This window comes from Eleutherodactylus coqui, chromosome 3, assembly GCF_035609145.1.
Source record: "Eleutherodactylus coqui strain aEleCoq1 chromosome 3, aEleCoq1.hap1, whole genome shotgun sequence".
Classification (NCBI taxonomy): Eukaryota; Metazoa; Chordata; class Amphibia; order Anura; family Eleutherodactylidae; genus Eleutherodactylus; species Eleutherodactylus coqui.
This window is the reverse complement of record NC_089839.1, coordinates 173,049,336-173,063,696: the sequence shown is the minus strand read 5'-3', so window position 1 is coordinate 173,063,696 and position 14,361 is coordinate 173,049,336. Positions and strand designations below refer to the sequence as shown.

At 45.1% G+C, this 14,361-nt stretch overlaps 1 protein-coding gene across 5 annotated transcripts in view; it reads right to left on the bottom strand.

Annotated features, from left to right (window-relative positions):
- The window catches only part of CCDC66 (coiled-coil domain containing 66), a 45,912-nt gene extending 32,811 nt beyond the window's left edge, over positions 1-13,101 (bottom strand). For all 5 annotated transcript variants that reach the window (XM_066596546.1, XM_066596547.1, XM_066596548.1 and 2 more), the window contains exons 1-5: positions 12,985-13,101; positions 5,602-5,666; positions 5,484-5,509; positions 4,996-5,407; positions 4,023-4,131 (exon numbers count right to left, since the gene is read on the bottom strand). In XM_066596546.1, coding sequence (XP_066452643.1) covers positions 4,023-4,131; positions 4,996-5,407; positions 5,484-5,509; positions 5,602-5,666; positions 12,985-12,995 — 623 coding nt within the window. In that variant the 5' untranslated portion in view covers positions 12,996-13,101. The remainder of the gene's footprint in view (positions 1-4,022; positions 4,132-4,995; positions 5,408-5,483; positions 5,510-5,601; positions 5,667-12,984) is intronic.
- Between the last annotated feature and the right edge of the window lie 1,260 nt (positions 13,102-14,361).

Sequence of the window (14,361 nt, the reverse complement as noted above, 5' to 3'; positions counted from 1 at the left end):
CGACGAGTCCAGGTTTAGTTTGAGCACCGATGACAGGCGTGTTCGTGTCTGGAGACCTAGGATTGAGCGCCTCAATCCTGCCTTTGCTGTGAGATGGCACACTGCCCCCACTGCTGGTGTGATGGTCTGGGGGGCCCCATCGCTTACGACAGTCGGTCACCCCTAGTAGTGGTACGAGGGACAATGACAGCTCAGCGATATCTTCAGAATATCCTGCAGGCAAATGTGTTGTCTCTCGTGAAGGCATCCAAGAGGCATATTACAGCTTGGCCACACACACAAGGGGCGCACAGAAATGTCTCCACAATCCTGACACACTTCCATGGCCTGCCCAGCCACCAGATTTATAGCTAATAGAATATGCATGGGACCATCTGGGGGACTAACTTCGACAGCCTAGAAGTCTGCAAAATATACAGGTTCTATTACAGCAAATGTGGACTGATAGGCTGCAGGATACTATACGAAACCTGTATGCCTCCATGCCTGCCCCTATCACATCTTGTATCCAAGCTAGAGGCTGTACAACAGGGTACTAGAGTCTCCCCACAAGGGTTCGATTTTCTGCAACAAATGATCCGTTTGCTCTGATATTGCAATCACTTACTTATATCAACGTTACAATCACACGGAGAAAGTTTCATTCGATTCCTACAACTACTTCTAGGTGCTTGATTTTATTGGCAATGAGTGTACAACACAGAACTAAAAACTAAAGTTTGGTACAGTGCTCTCAGTAAGAAACAAAAGTAATCTTGTAAATATGATGGTTAACAAAAAAAAAAAATAATGATGTTACAGTAAGCTTTTGAAACTACTAAGTTTTCTTAAATCAGGCTTCTAATAGAATATATCTGAAGAAGCAGCTCTAGAATAACCTTAATATGTTTTACTCTATGTAGCCAAGGACATAACATACGAAGGTTGTTATAGTAAAAGGAAACTTCAAATCCCAATGACAGAATAATCTGGGAATATAAATTCTGACCATCTTTGATAGGCTCAATCGCAGGTCTAAATAAGGGCCCATTTACACAGGACTAGTGTTGGGCTAATGATGTCTAACAGCGCGTCTCGGTGACGCTCCCTCCTGTCCTGTCACACAGGAGCGTGTATTGCTGGATGGCTCACAGCGCTGCCGGCATGGAGGTGGAGCAGCCTGGGAGCGTTCTCCCCCACCCGCCTCCATTCACTGTAAGCAGTCATACAGTGTAAACAGCAGCCGTTCAGTTCTGATCGGCTGGTCGTTTAATTTTCAGCATGCAGAAACTGAACGGCTTCACTCAGTCGTTCAGTCTCTGCATGCATTTACACGAGACGACTATCATTCAAAACCCCACGGGCATTTGAAGAACTCAATGATAATCGTCCCGTGTAAAAGGGCCTTTACTCAGGGTTTTATGGCAGGGTGGGCCAGGAGATCTGGTGCATAGATAGTGGGGGCACCAAGCCCCTAAACTAAAATTTAGAGACCATGAAACTCTCACATGCTTATCTGTGGACTAATTATGCATTTACTCATCTTGTTATAAGTGCAATTTAAATCAAACCATGTCTGTTCCCTTTTATGTGTATTATACACTGCATTTTTCTGACTATAATATGCAGTCTTCAGCAATATAAAATCTTGCCGAAAAGAGCCTGCACCTTAATGATCCGGCAGTGCGCTGATGCAGTACGCTGCCTGATCATCGGGAGAACTCTGCAGCCATACATACCTCAACTGCACAGTCCTTCCTCTCCTGCCCGATCAGCTCCCTCCAGCAGATAACATAGGAGATCACTCACGTATCTCCCGCGGGTCCTCCTCTGTACACACAGGGACAGACAATAGCAAAGACCAAAAGGTCTTAAAGTAGCAGCAGGACCCTAGATGATGTCAGAACCATGTGAGCAGGAAGCAGCTAGAGGGAGTCCATGTATTACTACACTTGTATATGGGGATTTGGGGTTATTAAAATCAGTGTTTAACACTTTCCACTCCACTGTCTGACGTCTGAAGACATTCTGATTGAAGGCTGTACAGCTTCCGATGTCAGAAAATGTCCAGCAGGGTATTCTTACTGTATATTACTGGCCACTCTGTTGTCGGAGGCCTCTCCAGCATGTCCAATACAGCAGTACTAGCTCTAGCCAGCAGGTGGTACCATTGTATAATGGCAGAAAGAGAAAACCCCCTAGGAAACCCCGAATCCAAAATTGGATTGCAAAGGGTTAACATGCCAGCTGCAGTAGGTGTGTGCGCGCACGTGCATGTAGCAGAGTTGTGTATGCTGCAATTAAGCGTGTATGTTACAGGGCTGTGTGCGTTGTGTGTATATACAGTGCTGTGTATAGTGTAAACCTATGTGCTTGCACCATTATTTGAATGGACATACTAGGTTTAACTCGAGATGACCGTTTACTGTTAACACCCTCTTCTATATTAGAACACCAAAGTTAATGACGATAGCGCCTCTGCTATGTTAGATGTTCAACTTCATATGAAAAGTATTTTTTTCCTGTTAGCTATACCCGAGGTGTGTCTTCTAGACCGAAGATAACAGTATGCTTCTTCAGATACCTAGGTCTTATTTTCAGGGAAACACTGTATATCCTATTAGAAGCCTAATAAAGAAACCCAAGTATTTTCGAAAGCTTGCTGTAGAATTTCTTTTTGTTAACTATTAAAATGTATCATATCTACAGGCTTTACTTTGCTTCGTGTTGTCTTCATTTGGCTCAAAAACCTGCATGAAAAACTAAATGTGTGATTCCAATTTAATCAAAACATCATAGGGAAGTAAAGGTAGCATTTACACTCAGGCCCTAATGCCTGAAGAGTCTAAAGGATTAAAACACGATTAACGTCAGATTATCTGCAGCAAAATTCGAGGCCGTTTTGGAATGTTGCGGATGTCGCATGCGAATCAGCAAGCAGAATTAATCAGTCAATGGGGTAAATTCGAATGCAGCCACGTGATACAGAAACAGAGTCAAGATTGAACATGTCATTCCACCCCCCCTCAGCAAAGTGGATTTCAAAATTTGTGCCACATAAACTACTATGATTTCCATAGCATTCGATTGAATGCTAAAATGTCACTGATGTGTATTTCAGCGCAGAACCTGCACAAAAAAAAGGCTGTGTAAACGGAGCCTTAAAGGGGTTGGGTCATAAAAAAATAAGTAAATCTTACCTATTTCTATATGGGCCGTCTTCTTCTCCTCGCTGTTCTTAATCAGTCCCCTGGGTCACCTCACCGCAAGCCGGATGGATCCTCTTCTTGTTATAATGCGTCCATTCTGTGCATTCCTCTTTCTGCAGGTTAGTGTAAGTTACGTCACTAGTGATGTAACTTTAACTGCTTAACAAGGACTGCCGATCTATTGTTGAGACTGCACATGCGCGTTGTCTCGCCGCAAGTGTTCATATACTACTGCAGAGACATTGCGCATGCGCAGTCCCAGCAGTAGGTCGGCACTCCCTGCCAGGCTATGAATGCTACATCACTAGTGACATAGCATACATTGCCCTGCAGGAAGGAGAATGCCGGCAATGGACGCTTTGTCACCAAAAGAAGAATCTGCCAGCTGGAGGGGAGGTGAGCCTAGGGAGCCAGGAGAAGATCAGTGGGGAGAAGATGCGGTAAGAAGACTGAAGGGCTTAGAATAGGTAAGTATTGATTTTTTTTGTTTTCCAATGACAGAACCCCTTTAAGGCTTCTCTACCATTTAAGACAACAGCAGTAGTAAAATGACACATTGTAAACGTGAGACAGTTTCACTTATGCTTTAGGGCTCAAGAACTTCAGTTTATGCCTCTGCCAACATGCGCTGTCCTAGAACGACAGGGAATGCTACACTTGTACTGTTTAACGCAAAGTAAAAAAAGTTTTAAAACTGGTACGGCAAGTGTTCTGATCCATGCAGCATATCTCCATGGTCACAACTAGTCATTTACAGCCATTGTTCGTGTTTGTATCATTAATAATCTGTATGTCTGACCAACTCTAAAGAACAATGCACCAAGAAATACATACGCATTGGTCTGCTCAGTGGTAGGAAGAGCATTTTTCTCTGCTAGCCCACTGTTGACCTCCTCTTCGTTTTCTACAATGTTTTCCCCTTTTGTTTCTCGATCTTCCTCATCTAAAATATTTAAAAAAAAAAAAACAATACATACTATAAAAAAATACATAATATTTACATCAGGTAAGAATTTAGATAATTAAGATGTAAAAAGCCTCATGAAGACCTACATATCCTTGAACAAAGTTAGCACTATCATATACTGTCCTACCAGAATCAAGATAAAAAAGCATGTATACCAACGATATCCATGCTTAAAAATAAAAAAAAATAAAAAGTTAATAAATTTTATATCCATATTCTATGGCCACGTTCAAGCGAGCGTGTTATGGTGAAGTCCCAGGCGAAACATCAGGTCTCTACTGCATGTGACCTGTGGTCAGACGGGGGATACTCGTCTTTTGTGCACCCATAACACGCTCGTCTGAAAGTAGATTTCATCCTAACACCAGGCAGACATCAGCTGGAAATCAATAGGATGATATTAACTCCAATACAGTCGTGTGAGCTCAGCCTTATATTCGATGCTTTTTTGAGGGATGGGGGGGGAGAGGCACAAAAAGTGTGTGTTAGGGAAGTCTAATGCAGCAACAGCTTTGTGGTGGGACTTGGCATCTATTTTTTTCCTAGAACATCTCCTGCCCTGGAAGATTATGCATTTAAATTTTCAGGGCAGAATAAAAAAAACTGAGAACACTGGCGCATTTTCTTAGACCCGTTTACATGGATGAGGCCATCTTTTTGAGATTTGGCGCCAGATTATCAGGAAGTACCAGATTTACATGCAATATTCACGTAAACTAACTATATAATTCCCAAGATAGTGAGTGGCGAGAATTAAAGACAGTTGGCTGTGAGTAGATGAGTAAGCAGTAATCCATCTTCCCGACAGACAGTTAGACATACAGAGACAATTGGGCTTACCGTTGTCAGCTGCCTGGTCAGTTGTGACTGGTTTGCTACCTTGATTGATGGTCATTAGAATTTTTTGGAACTGCTCCTGGGTGAGACATACTAGACTCTCCCTTAGTTCCTCAGCAGAGATTGATGGCTTCTGTTGTTGTCTCTGCCTTGGCATGTTAGATATCTTTTTGGGCACAGGCTTTGCTGGCCCAGGATCCAGCTGTGTTTGCTGCACATTCTGGTCATGGTGTTTGTTTTCAAGTTCCTTGAGTACATTGGCAGGAGGTTTACCAGGGGGCAACGCTCCAACTGCAGATCTGCCCTTCAGCACCGGCTGCTCTGTCTTGGCATTGTTGTTCTGTACCGCGTGCAGGACCTGAGCCGGATTCTTCCCTTTCAGAGACGTTTTGTGTGTCCTTCCCTTGTTACCCGCCTGTCATAGAAAAGTCAGTTAATGCAATGCCAGGAAATATGAATTAAATTGGTATTGGTGATTCAGAGTACGTTACCTGTTTAGCCATCTTATCTTGTACCCCTGTAAAAAAAAATAAAAAATTTGTATATATAATTATTAATAGAAATAGGAAATGAAACCAAGTAAGACTCTAAAGTCATGAGATATCTTACCATAGGGAGCCACGATAAGCTTGGGTTTGCCATTCAAAATCTGAGTTTCAAGCATTAGTCCATCTCTACAAAATAAAGCACATTGAGACATAAATAAATTACTTCTTACAGGTTTATATATTAGATATAGTAATGCTACTACAGCGATGACATCCCAACAATGGGACGTGTTCCTGCAGCTAATCTCAAGCGATCCACAACTGGCTACAGAGGTCACATACCCTGGTATTGGTCCACAAGAAATAGGAAAGCTGCAGCACTCGCCTTTTTCACCCTCACCCGTGTATTAGATTCACGCCCCGCCAGGACTGGATTCAAATCCAAATGTCATTCCAGGAGCTTGACAAAGGCTACAGTGGGTAGCCGAAACGTTGTTATCTTTTAATGATATGTGAGCCAATAAAGACAGATCTTTGGATGTTTTAATACCAGCTCTTGCACCAGAGTTTGCTGTCCTGCATTGCTGCTTTTTCCTGGAATGTCCCCGGTATTGATGAGGTCATCGTTGCAGCAAGAAGTAGAGAGCACCTACTGCGCTGTATACATAATGCACTGACTTGCATTTATCAAGGGGGGGCTCACAATATAATATTCTAGGGCTACGGTCTCTGACATAAAGGACAAATTCACAGGAAACCTGTTAACATCTCAGTATGTTTTTGGAGTGCAAGAAGAAACTGGTGAACCCTAGCTGTATTTGTGTGCACCGGAGAGCTGTGTATTTTGCGTGCATGAGCGTAATTAACTGTACTTTTTGCGCCCGCAAGGCATGTTCATTTGTGCACAGCAAACAAAGACGCAATGATGAAAATGGCTAATTAGCTCCAGATGTGTTCTTTCCCTAGCAGAATTACACAGCGTTTCAAGCACCTCTTTGCGTATTCCATACGCATTTACGTACCCCCCCCCCCCCCCCCACTGACTTATGAGAACAATGAGAACCTTTGGTGCTAAAATACGCAGAAAAGGTATGTTCTATTTTTTTTTTTTTTTTGAATGACTGAAATGCATGTGCAAAATACAGAAATGTGAAGGAACTCATTGAAAGCAATGGGTTCTATTCTCTGCATATTGCATGCGCAAATACGCCCTTGTGAAGCCGGCCTGAGGGGAGTTTTGCACAGCACAACAGTCAGGCGCTTGAACGTCAAACAGCCTTTCCAAGGATTATCACTCCCGTGTTTTCAGCCATGAGAGATAATCACTCAGTGAATGGAGACGGAGCGCTCCAGAGATCTCTTCCAGCCGGCCGCCCGCTAGCCTCCATTCAGAGTAAACAGGCAGTAGATGAACAACCACCTGTTTACACCGGCCGACAGTTGCTTGGTTTTTAGGACAGCTGAAAACCAAGCAACTGACAAGTGAGCGATTCTTGCACATATGCCCTGTCAGGTATTTACACGGGACAACGGTCACCAATCATCACTCTTTTGAGCGATCACTTAGGCGACTACCGGACTGTGTAAAAGTACTAGTAGGGTATATATTTACACTGCAGAATTCACCAAGGAATTTTCCAATGCGAGTTCTGCCTTAAAAAAAAGAAGGAACACACACACACACAAAAAACCTGCATCTTTTTGACATGGTTTTCGGCACAAATCCACACAGGGAAACGCCATTTTTAGTTTCCAAGTCGAGATTCTGCACACAGATTTTGCCTATTGACAGTGCAAATTCTGCATGCAGATTTGCGCCAAACTTGGTTTCAAAAAGACACAGATTGACACTTTTTTTGAGGCGGAATTCACATGAAATATTCCGTAATGAATTCCGCCTTGTGAACATTCACCAATTCCTCATCAGATGTCTCCACCTTGCGGCTGGAAAACTACAACTCTCACAGTGCCTTCACAGCCTTTGTCTAAACCACATACAGTCCTGAAAAGGTCAACAACAAAAGCAGAATTCATTAAATTTCAAGCATGTGATGTACAGCATAGTTTTGCTTCAAGCCATTACACTAATTAAACATCCCAATTTAATGTCACAGTGCCTACGAAAAGACACGTCCTAGTTTTCTAAGTGAACCTCTAACCTGATCCACTGAGCATCCGGCATTATATTATATTTTTATCACTACATACAGAAACAAGCACTTTTAAAATGGACACTAAGCCTTAAAGATGCATCCCCACTATAGACAACTGTGACATAAGCCACAAGATATGCCATTAGCTGCAGCTCTTCCTGTAACCCTCAGTCTTGAATAGAAAAAGTCATACACATATGCATTTGGATGCGACGGCCGCATCAGCAGGCGAAGCAGATCACACAACCCACATTCACAAGATAGCTGCAGATTGAGAGGCAGGATACGTATCCATCAGACATTTATGGCATACAGCATGAATATGCAATAATTGTTTTAAGATGGAATACCAGTTTAAGCCTATTTTATCTGAATTTAACCAAACAGCAAATGTACTCTATTGTTCGCTGTAAGCAACTTTATTTTTTTACATATTAGTCAATGATACTGACCAGATTGGGAAATGCCGACCAGAAGTGGATTTTCTGAAGACAGTTTAACAGCACATCATAAAACGTCACAGACACTTTAAACAAGGCTATCCATAACACCCCAATATAGGGTTTAGCTAAAGGTTCCTAACAAACAGAACCAAAATGTTAGGGATGAGGTATAATGTGCCTGGCATCCATCCAATAAGACAGCAGCTATCAGTCCCCTGCTCTTAATCAGCTTCTCTGGGAGAATACATAAAGGGGTTGTCCAAAAATAAAAATATTGATGACCTATCTATCTGGTCACATTATTCATCATGTGTTTGGATGGCGGACATAAACAGATCACGGCTTTGTCCTGAATACCATATTTGTCTTTAGTCCATGGAGCTGACTATATTTTCTTCTTCCAGTATGGCAGCCTCCCACAGACTTATGAGTATTGGAGGATGCTGACATTCATCAAACATGTCCGGACAGCTTAATAACCCATCAATTATTTTTAGTGCATTAAGTTACCTAGCTTCAGACATTTGTTTAGTCCTATGGCTCACTGTTGATTTGTCAGTCCAAAGTCATGGAAAGCTATAACCCCCCCCACCACCACCACCACCACCACCACCACCACCACCCTACTCTCTCCATGGACGTCTATTGGCAACTGTAATCTGATCTCTCAGTATGCTCTCTGGAGATTACATATTATCAGTCAATTCTCTAAAACCCCCTCCCCATGTGGTAAAATAACAAGCCCTTATAATACTAACCTCTTCCCACTCTTGGCGTTTCTTAGTCCTTAGCACTGCGGACATTAGAATAATCACTGCACTTACTCAGTTGGAAATTAACTCTGAGCCCTCTGACTGAAAGCATAGAATGGCAAATGGACTGGAGAAACACCCATCTCCCTTTCCTCATGCAAACGGCCATATGACACAAGTTGCCATAATAGGACACCTATAGAAGTCTAGGAGGCCCCATTGTATTACTGTACAACTCCAATTTCATATACAAATTTCTTCTTTTTTTCTGTGAGGCCTTAGTCAGACGGGCGTTTTTAGCCGCGATTTGCGCATGTGTCCGGCGATTTTTTAAAACCATTGCTTTGCAATGGTATCGGACACATGAGCGCTTTTTATGCGCTCGTCCGATAAATTATAGAACAGAAATAGCAGATCGCACCTATCTGCGATCTGCGATTCCTGTATTCTTCTCTGTATGCGCTCAATGGGGCCGGCGGCAGCAGCGCCGACCCCATTGAGAACATATAGAAGACAAATCATTCTCCTCTCCCACAGCTGTAACAGCTGTGGCAGAGAAGAACGATGTTTGCCCATTGAATTCAATGGAGCCGGCAATACAGCCGCTCCATTGAAAGCAATGGGCTGCCGGCGTGCGCGGGATGAATTGTCGGGAAGGGCTTAAGCGCTGAGCCAATCAGGGGGCAGGTCTGACTCACACCCCCTTCACACCCACTGCAGGCCGGCCGCTCTGAACTCCGTCTGCCGGGACCAGGTGAGTATATATATATTTTTTATTTTTACACTTTTCTGGATGAATTGCAGGGAAGGGCTTATATATTTAAGCCCTTCCCGACAATTCATCCTGTGCTCGCCGGCAACCCATTGCTTTCAATGGAGCTGGCTGTATTGCCGGCTCCATTGAATTCAATGCGCTGGACAGCTCCGGCCCGTTTCTAATGAAACGTGGCTAGGAGCAGATTTTTCGGGCGATTTTTTTGGTCCCGGTCACGCGATTTGCGGATGCGCATCCGTCATGCAATCCGCAAATCGCGCGAAAAAATGCCCGTGTGACTAAGGCCTTAGACTCACAAAGCAGCACTAATCTAAACACTATTACAAAAGGTCCAATGTTATCCGTTCAGTCATGTCTGACTCGTGGATGCTCTGTAGGCCAGTTCTCTCCATGTTTCTCTATCCTCTATGGCTGCTTTTGGTTTCCCGATGTCCATTCTTGTGGCCTTCATGATGGTGTCCAGTCAACGTGTCTTTTGCTTCCGGTTTCCTTTTACCACTGGCCATTCCAAGTAGTATCTCTTTTCCAGTGAATTTGCCCTCCTCACGTGTCCAAAGTAAGTCACTCTGTCTGGTGATCTTGCCTTCGATGGACACCTCCAGGCTGATGCGGTCCAGGACAGCTTTGTTGGTGACCCTAGCTGTCCAGGGGATTCAAAGATGTTTTCACCAACACCAGAGCTTGAAAGCTTTTCTTCTGTCTGCTATCCCCAATGTCCATGTCTCACAGTATATATTGCAATTGGGAAGATGATTGCTGTGATTAGCCTTCATTTGGTGGCAATTGAGACATCCTTGCACTTCCAAATTGGCTCCATGCTCACCATGACCGTACGCCCCATTGTTAATCAACACTTTATCTCATCCGTCAAGCTGCCGCTATGATCGATGACGAACCCAAGGAATACAAAACTATTAACCACTTAGATTTCCTGGCTGTTAACCTTTATATGGACTTCCTTGTTGGTAGTGGTCATTATGGCTTCATGGCAGGTTGGATTCTGCATGTGAAACCCTGCAGAATCTGAACCTGCCCGCGGCCGGGGACCCTGTGTACATGTCTCCTCTTTTCTGTGCTGCGGATGTGCGCAGAAGTGCCGGCTGGCGCACGTGTACAGAACTCCGTAATTCGCGGCCCATCCATGAAGTCCCATCTTATCACTTTCTTCTTCTAGCTTCAGGATCAGTATCTGCAGATGCTTCGCTGTCTCTGCTACCGGGGTCGTATCGTATAACAAAAGGTATCCTCCAGTAACAACACTACTTTACAGGAGACTATCCCCACAACGCTTTTTTAAGTGTTATTTCCATTTTAAGAAGTGATGGAAATATTACTAGGATACCCATCACAGTGGTGGTCCGATCTCTAGGACCCCCACCTATGTGGAGAATGAAGCTGCCGCAGTGTTGCTTTAGGCCCCATTCACATCACATTGGGAGCTTTTCACCTAGGACCCCCCACTGACTATTGCAGGTATAATAAGCTCCGTGAGTGGGCAGTTACATCAGTGGAGCAGTGTTTCCATGCGCCTAGTGTCAGCGGGGTGACTTGGTCTCTGTATACAGATGTGGAAGGCGGCTTCCACATCTGTGGCGCGGGTTCAGTTGGGGAGCAGAAAAGGGGAATCCGCTGGACGAATGACAAAATGCACAGCACCACACTTTTCTGGGATCCGTTCAGTTTCCACTCATCTGCCTGTCATTTTATTGGGAAAAAAATGCTGCATGCAGTACATTTTTCTTCCCCTATTTTGCTCCGGATCTGCGATGGCGCCTCCAAACGGAGGTTCCAGCGCAGATGAGAAGCCGCCTGAACCTTAGAGATGCTTTCATACCGGCTCGACATTTTGTGGAAAATCTGCAGCCTTTACGGTACAAATTACGTGGCTGAGATTTTTAAAAAATCTTACCCTCAAAGAGCAAAAAAAATGGCGCACGGAACGTGCATTGTATATTATATATGGGTTCTAAATCCGCAGCAAATCCATTTATGCCGTGGATTGGGACAGCAGATGTCAACTTTTGTAACGCAAAGGCTGAAACCCGCAGCAAGTGCCCAATAAGGCAGGGTTCACACAGGGCGGATTCCCGTCGGAAATCTCGCGGTTTGGCCGCAGCAAAAACCGCGAGATTGCCGCCGGGAGAACCGCCGCGTTTTAAGCCGCGGCGGCTTTGAAGCGGCTCGGCTGCATGCTTTTCCGTTGCGGCCGGCGCTCCCATAGAGGAGAGCGCGGCCGTAACATAAATAAACAAAAAAGGAAAGGTAAACAGACCTGCTCAATCTTTGGAGACCGCGGCTGCCGCAGCCGCGGTTTCAACCGGATTTACCGCAGCGGATTAGCCGTCCCGTGTGGACGAGGTTTCTGAGAAATCTCATCCACATGGCTGGCTAATCCCGAGATTAGCGGCCGCGGGCGGTTTTGCCGCAAGCGGATCTGCTGTGGCAAAACCGCCCTGTGTGAACCCAGGCTTAGTCCACCGCAAGTAGCTGCAGATTATCCTGCGCACGCGGCCATATGATTATTGCGTATTACACAGGCCCTGTGTTATAACTCACAGGCTATCAATTACATTGCCTGACACAGTTCCGCTCTCATTAGCGTGTCGGAATTGCATAATACGCGAGCGCAAGATAGAACGCGGCATGTCCTATTTTGCCGCGCATATATGCAAGAGAACCAATTGCGGATGGGCGGCAGCTATACGCGTCATCACTAAGCGACAGTGTGGGATATATAAGCCAGGGGTGCTGCACATGAGCACGTGCGTGATTATGCAGTCATGCGCAGATCAATTTTGCCGCCATACGTGGCCGTACGCAGGGTCACGGGCAGGTTGACAGCGGTAAAACACTGCGTGACGGTGCGCCATACAGCAGCATACCGAGTGTTTACGGCTCCGCAGCGTCTCCAGGACCCCTAATATTGGTGTTCAGCCCAGCAGTACTGCGATGTGTAATTACATTCTAGCGAATGCCATCTACCGCAGCTATTGGGCGACGCCATGCGTTACCCGCCACAGCTCGCCAACACATTACTGAAAGTCACTCCGACGCAGCCTATGCAAAGATGCTGATTGCAGGAAAACTAATGGCTGCAGACTTGATACATTACTGGCTGGTAATGGGCGCATAGACATGCTGCAACCGCCTCAGGATCTACCGCCATGACGTCTGCGCAACTAAGATATAGTTTTCTGGATGGTGAAATATCAATTGGCTCCCACAGCCTCAGTCAGCTAGCCTCCACCCCAGCCTGTGTGCCACCTGAAGGCTGTTATAATGGCAGCATGCAGTAAAACACAAGGAGCTGCTGCCACTGTAACACTCCTCTATAGGGGCAGCAGGGCCCATACGGGTATATACGCGGTGCTGTACGCTCACCCCAGGTTCATGGCCGGCTCCCCGACTCCAGCAGCCTCAGTCCGCAGACATTCTAATATCAGCACTTCCCGGACTCCCAGTGTGTACGTTGGTTGCTGGCACAGCTTAATCACACCCAGAGCTATTGGATCGCAGGACGACCAATCGGCGCTCGCGTTACTTGCAGGGTGACAGTTGGGAAATGCAATCTGATCCCATGCCGGGTTGGCTACTCGCCAGCGGCTGTTGATCTTAGCGGCGCCATCTTTGATAAGGGCAAGTTCTTCTATGGGAGATTCTGGAAGGTGACGTATTCGCTTGACGACGATACAGAACGCATCCACACAAGACGGAGCGGCAGCAACACGCACTGCTCTGTCAGTAAAAAAAAACACGATGTATTTACAGGGGTTTTCTCCAGTTAAAGTAAATGGAGAAAAGAATCTGCATTTCTTAAGCTCTTAAGAACCAGAATTTCTTTCTTTTTTTTTTCTTTCCGCATCCATAATGTATTCTTTGCTTTGGGCCGCCTGCAGATGGGCGGGTCGGATCCGGCTGCAAGGATTCTCGCCGCGGGACCCGACTCGAGTGCCTGCAGAGAGCAGCGCGTACTCACCCGTGGCTCCGGCTGTTTGATGTGCCGGCTTGCCGGGCAGCCAGCGCATGCGCAGACCAGAGCCGGCGGCCGGGCAGTGACGTTTCTGTGCGGGGCTTTGCGAGCCCCGCAGAGAAATAGAACATGCTGTGGTTTGTTTGCCGCGCGAGATTTCGCACAGACAAAACGCGGCCGTCTGCCTAGGATTGCGTTTGCTAACGCAATCCTATGGCAGCTTCCAAGGGCGGAAATTCCGCGGGAAATCCTGCCGCGGAATTTCCGCCCGTCTGCAGGCGGCCTTAGTACTTGGATAAGGTCTTGGTTTTTTTTCCTTTTTGTGTGAGATGTGCAGAATGTTTAGGAATTATATTGAGTTCATTTAAATTTTCTCCTTAGTGACAATGCCTGTTTGTGGCTTACTGACCAACTCATTTTGTAGTTCTTTTCATTGTCACATTCCAAAAGCTGTAATGTATTAATTTTTCCGTCAACATAACGATATAAAGGCTTGTTTTTTTGCAGGACAGGTTTTATTTTTTAATTACATTATTTTGGGTACATATAACTATTGCTAAATTTTTTTAGGGGGTTTGGTAAAAAAAATAAATTCTGCCATTTGTTTTTTGCATTTCATTTTCACAGTGTGTAAAATAAATAACGTGATAACATTATTCTCTGGGTCAGCACGATTCAGGCGATACCAAGTTTATACAGTTTTTGTATGTTTTACTGTTTTTGCACTCTAAAATTCCTTTTCTATTTAAATATTTGCTTTCATGTCGCCACACTCTTAGGGCCCATTT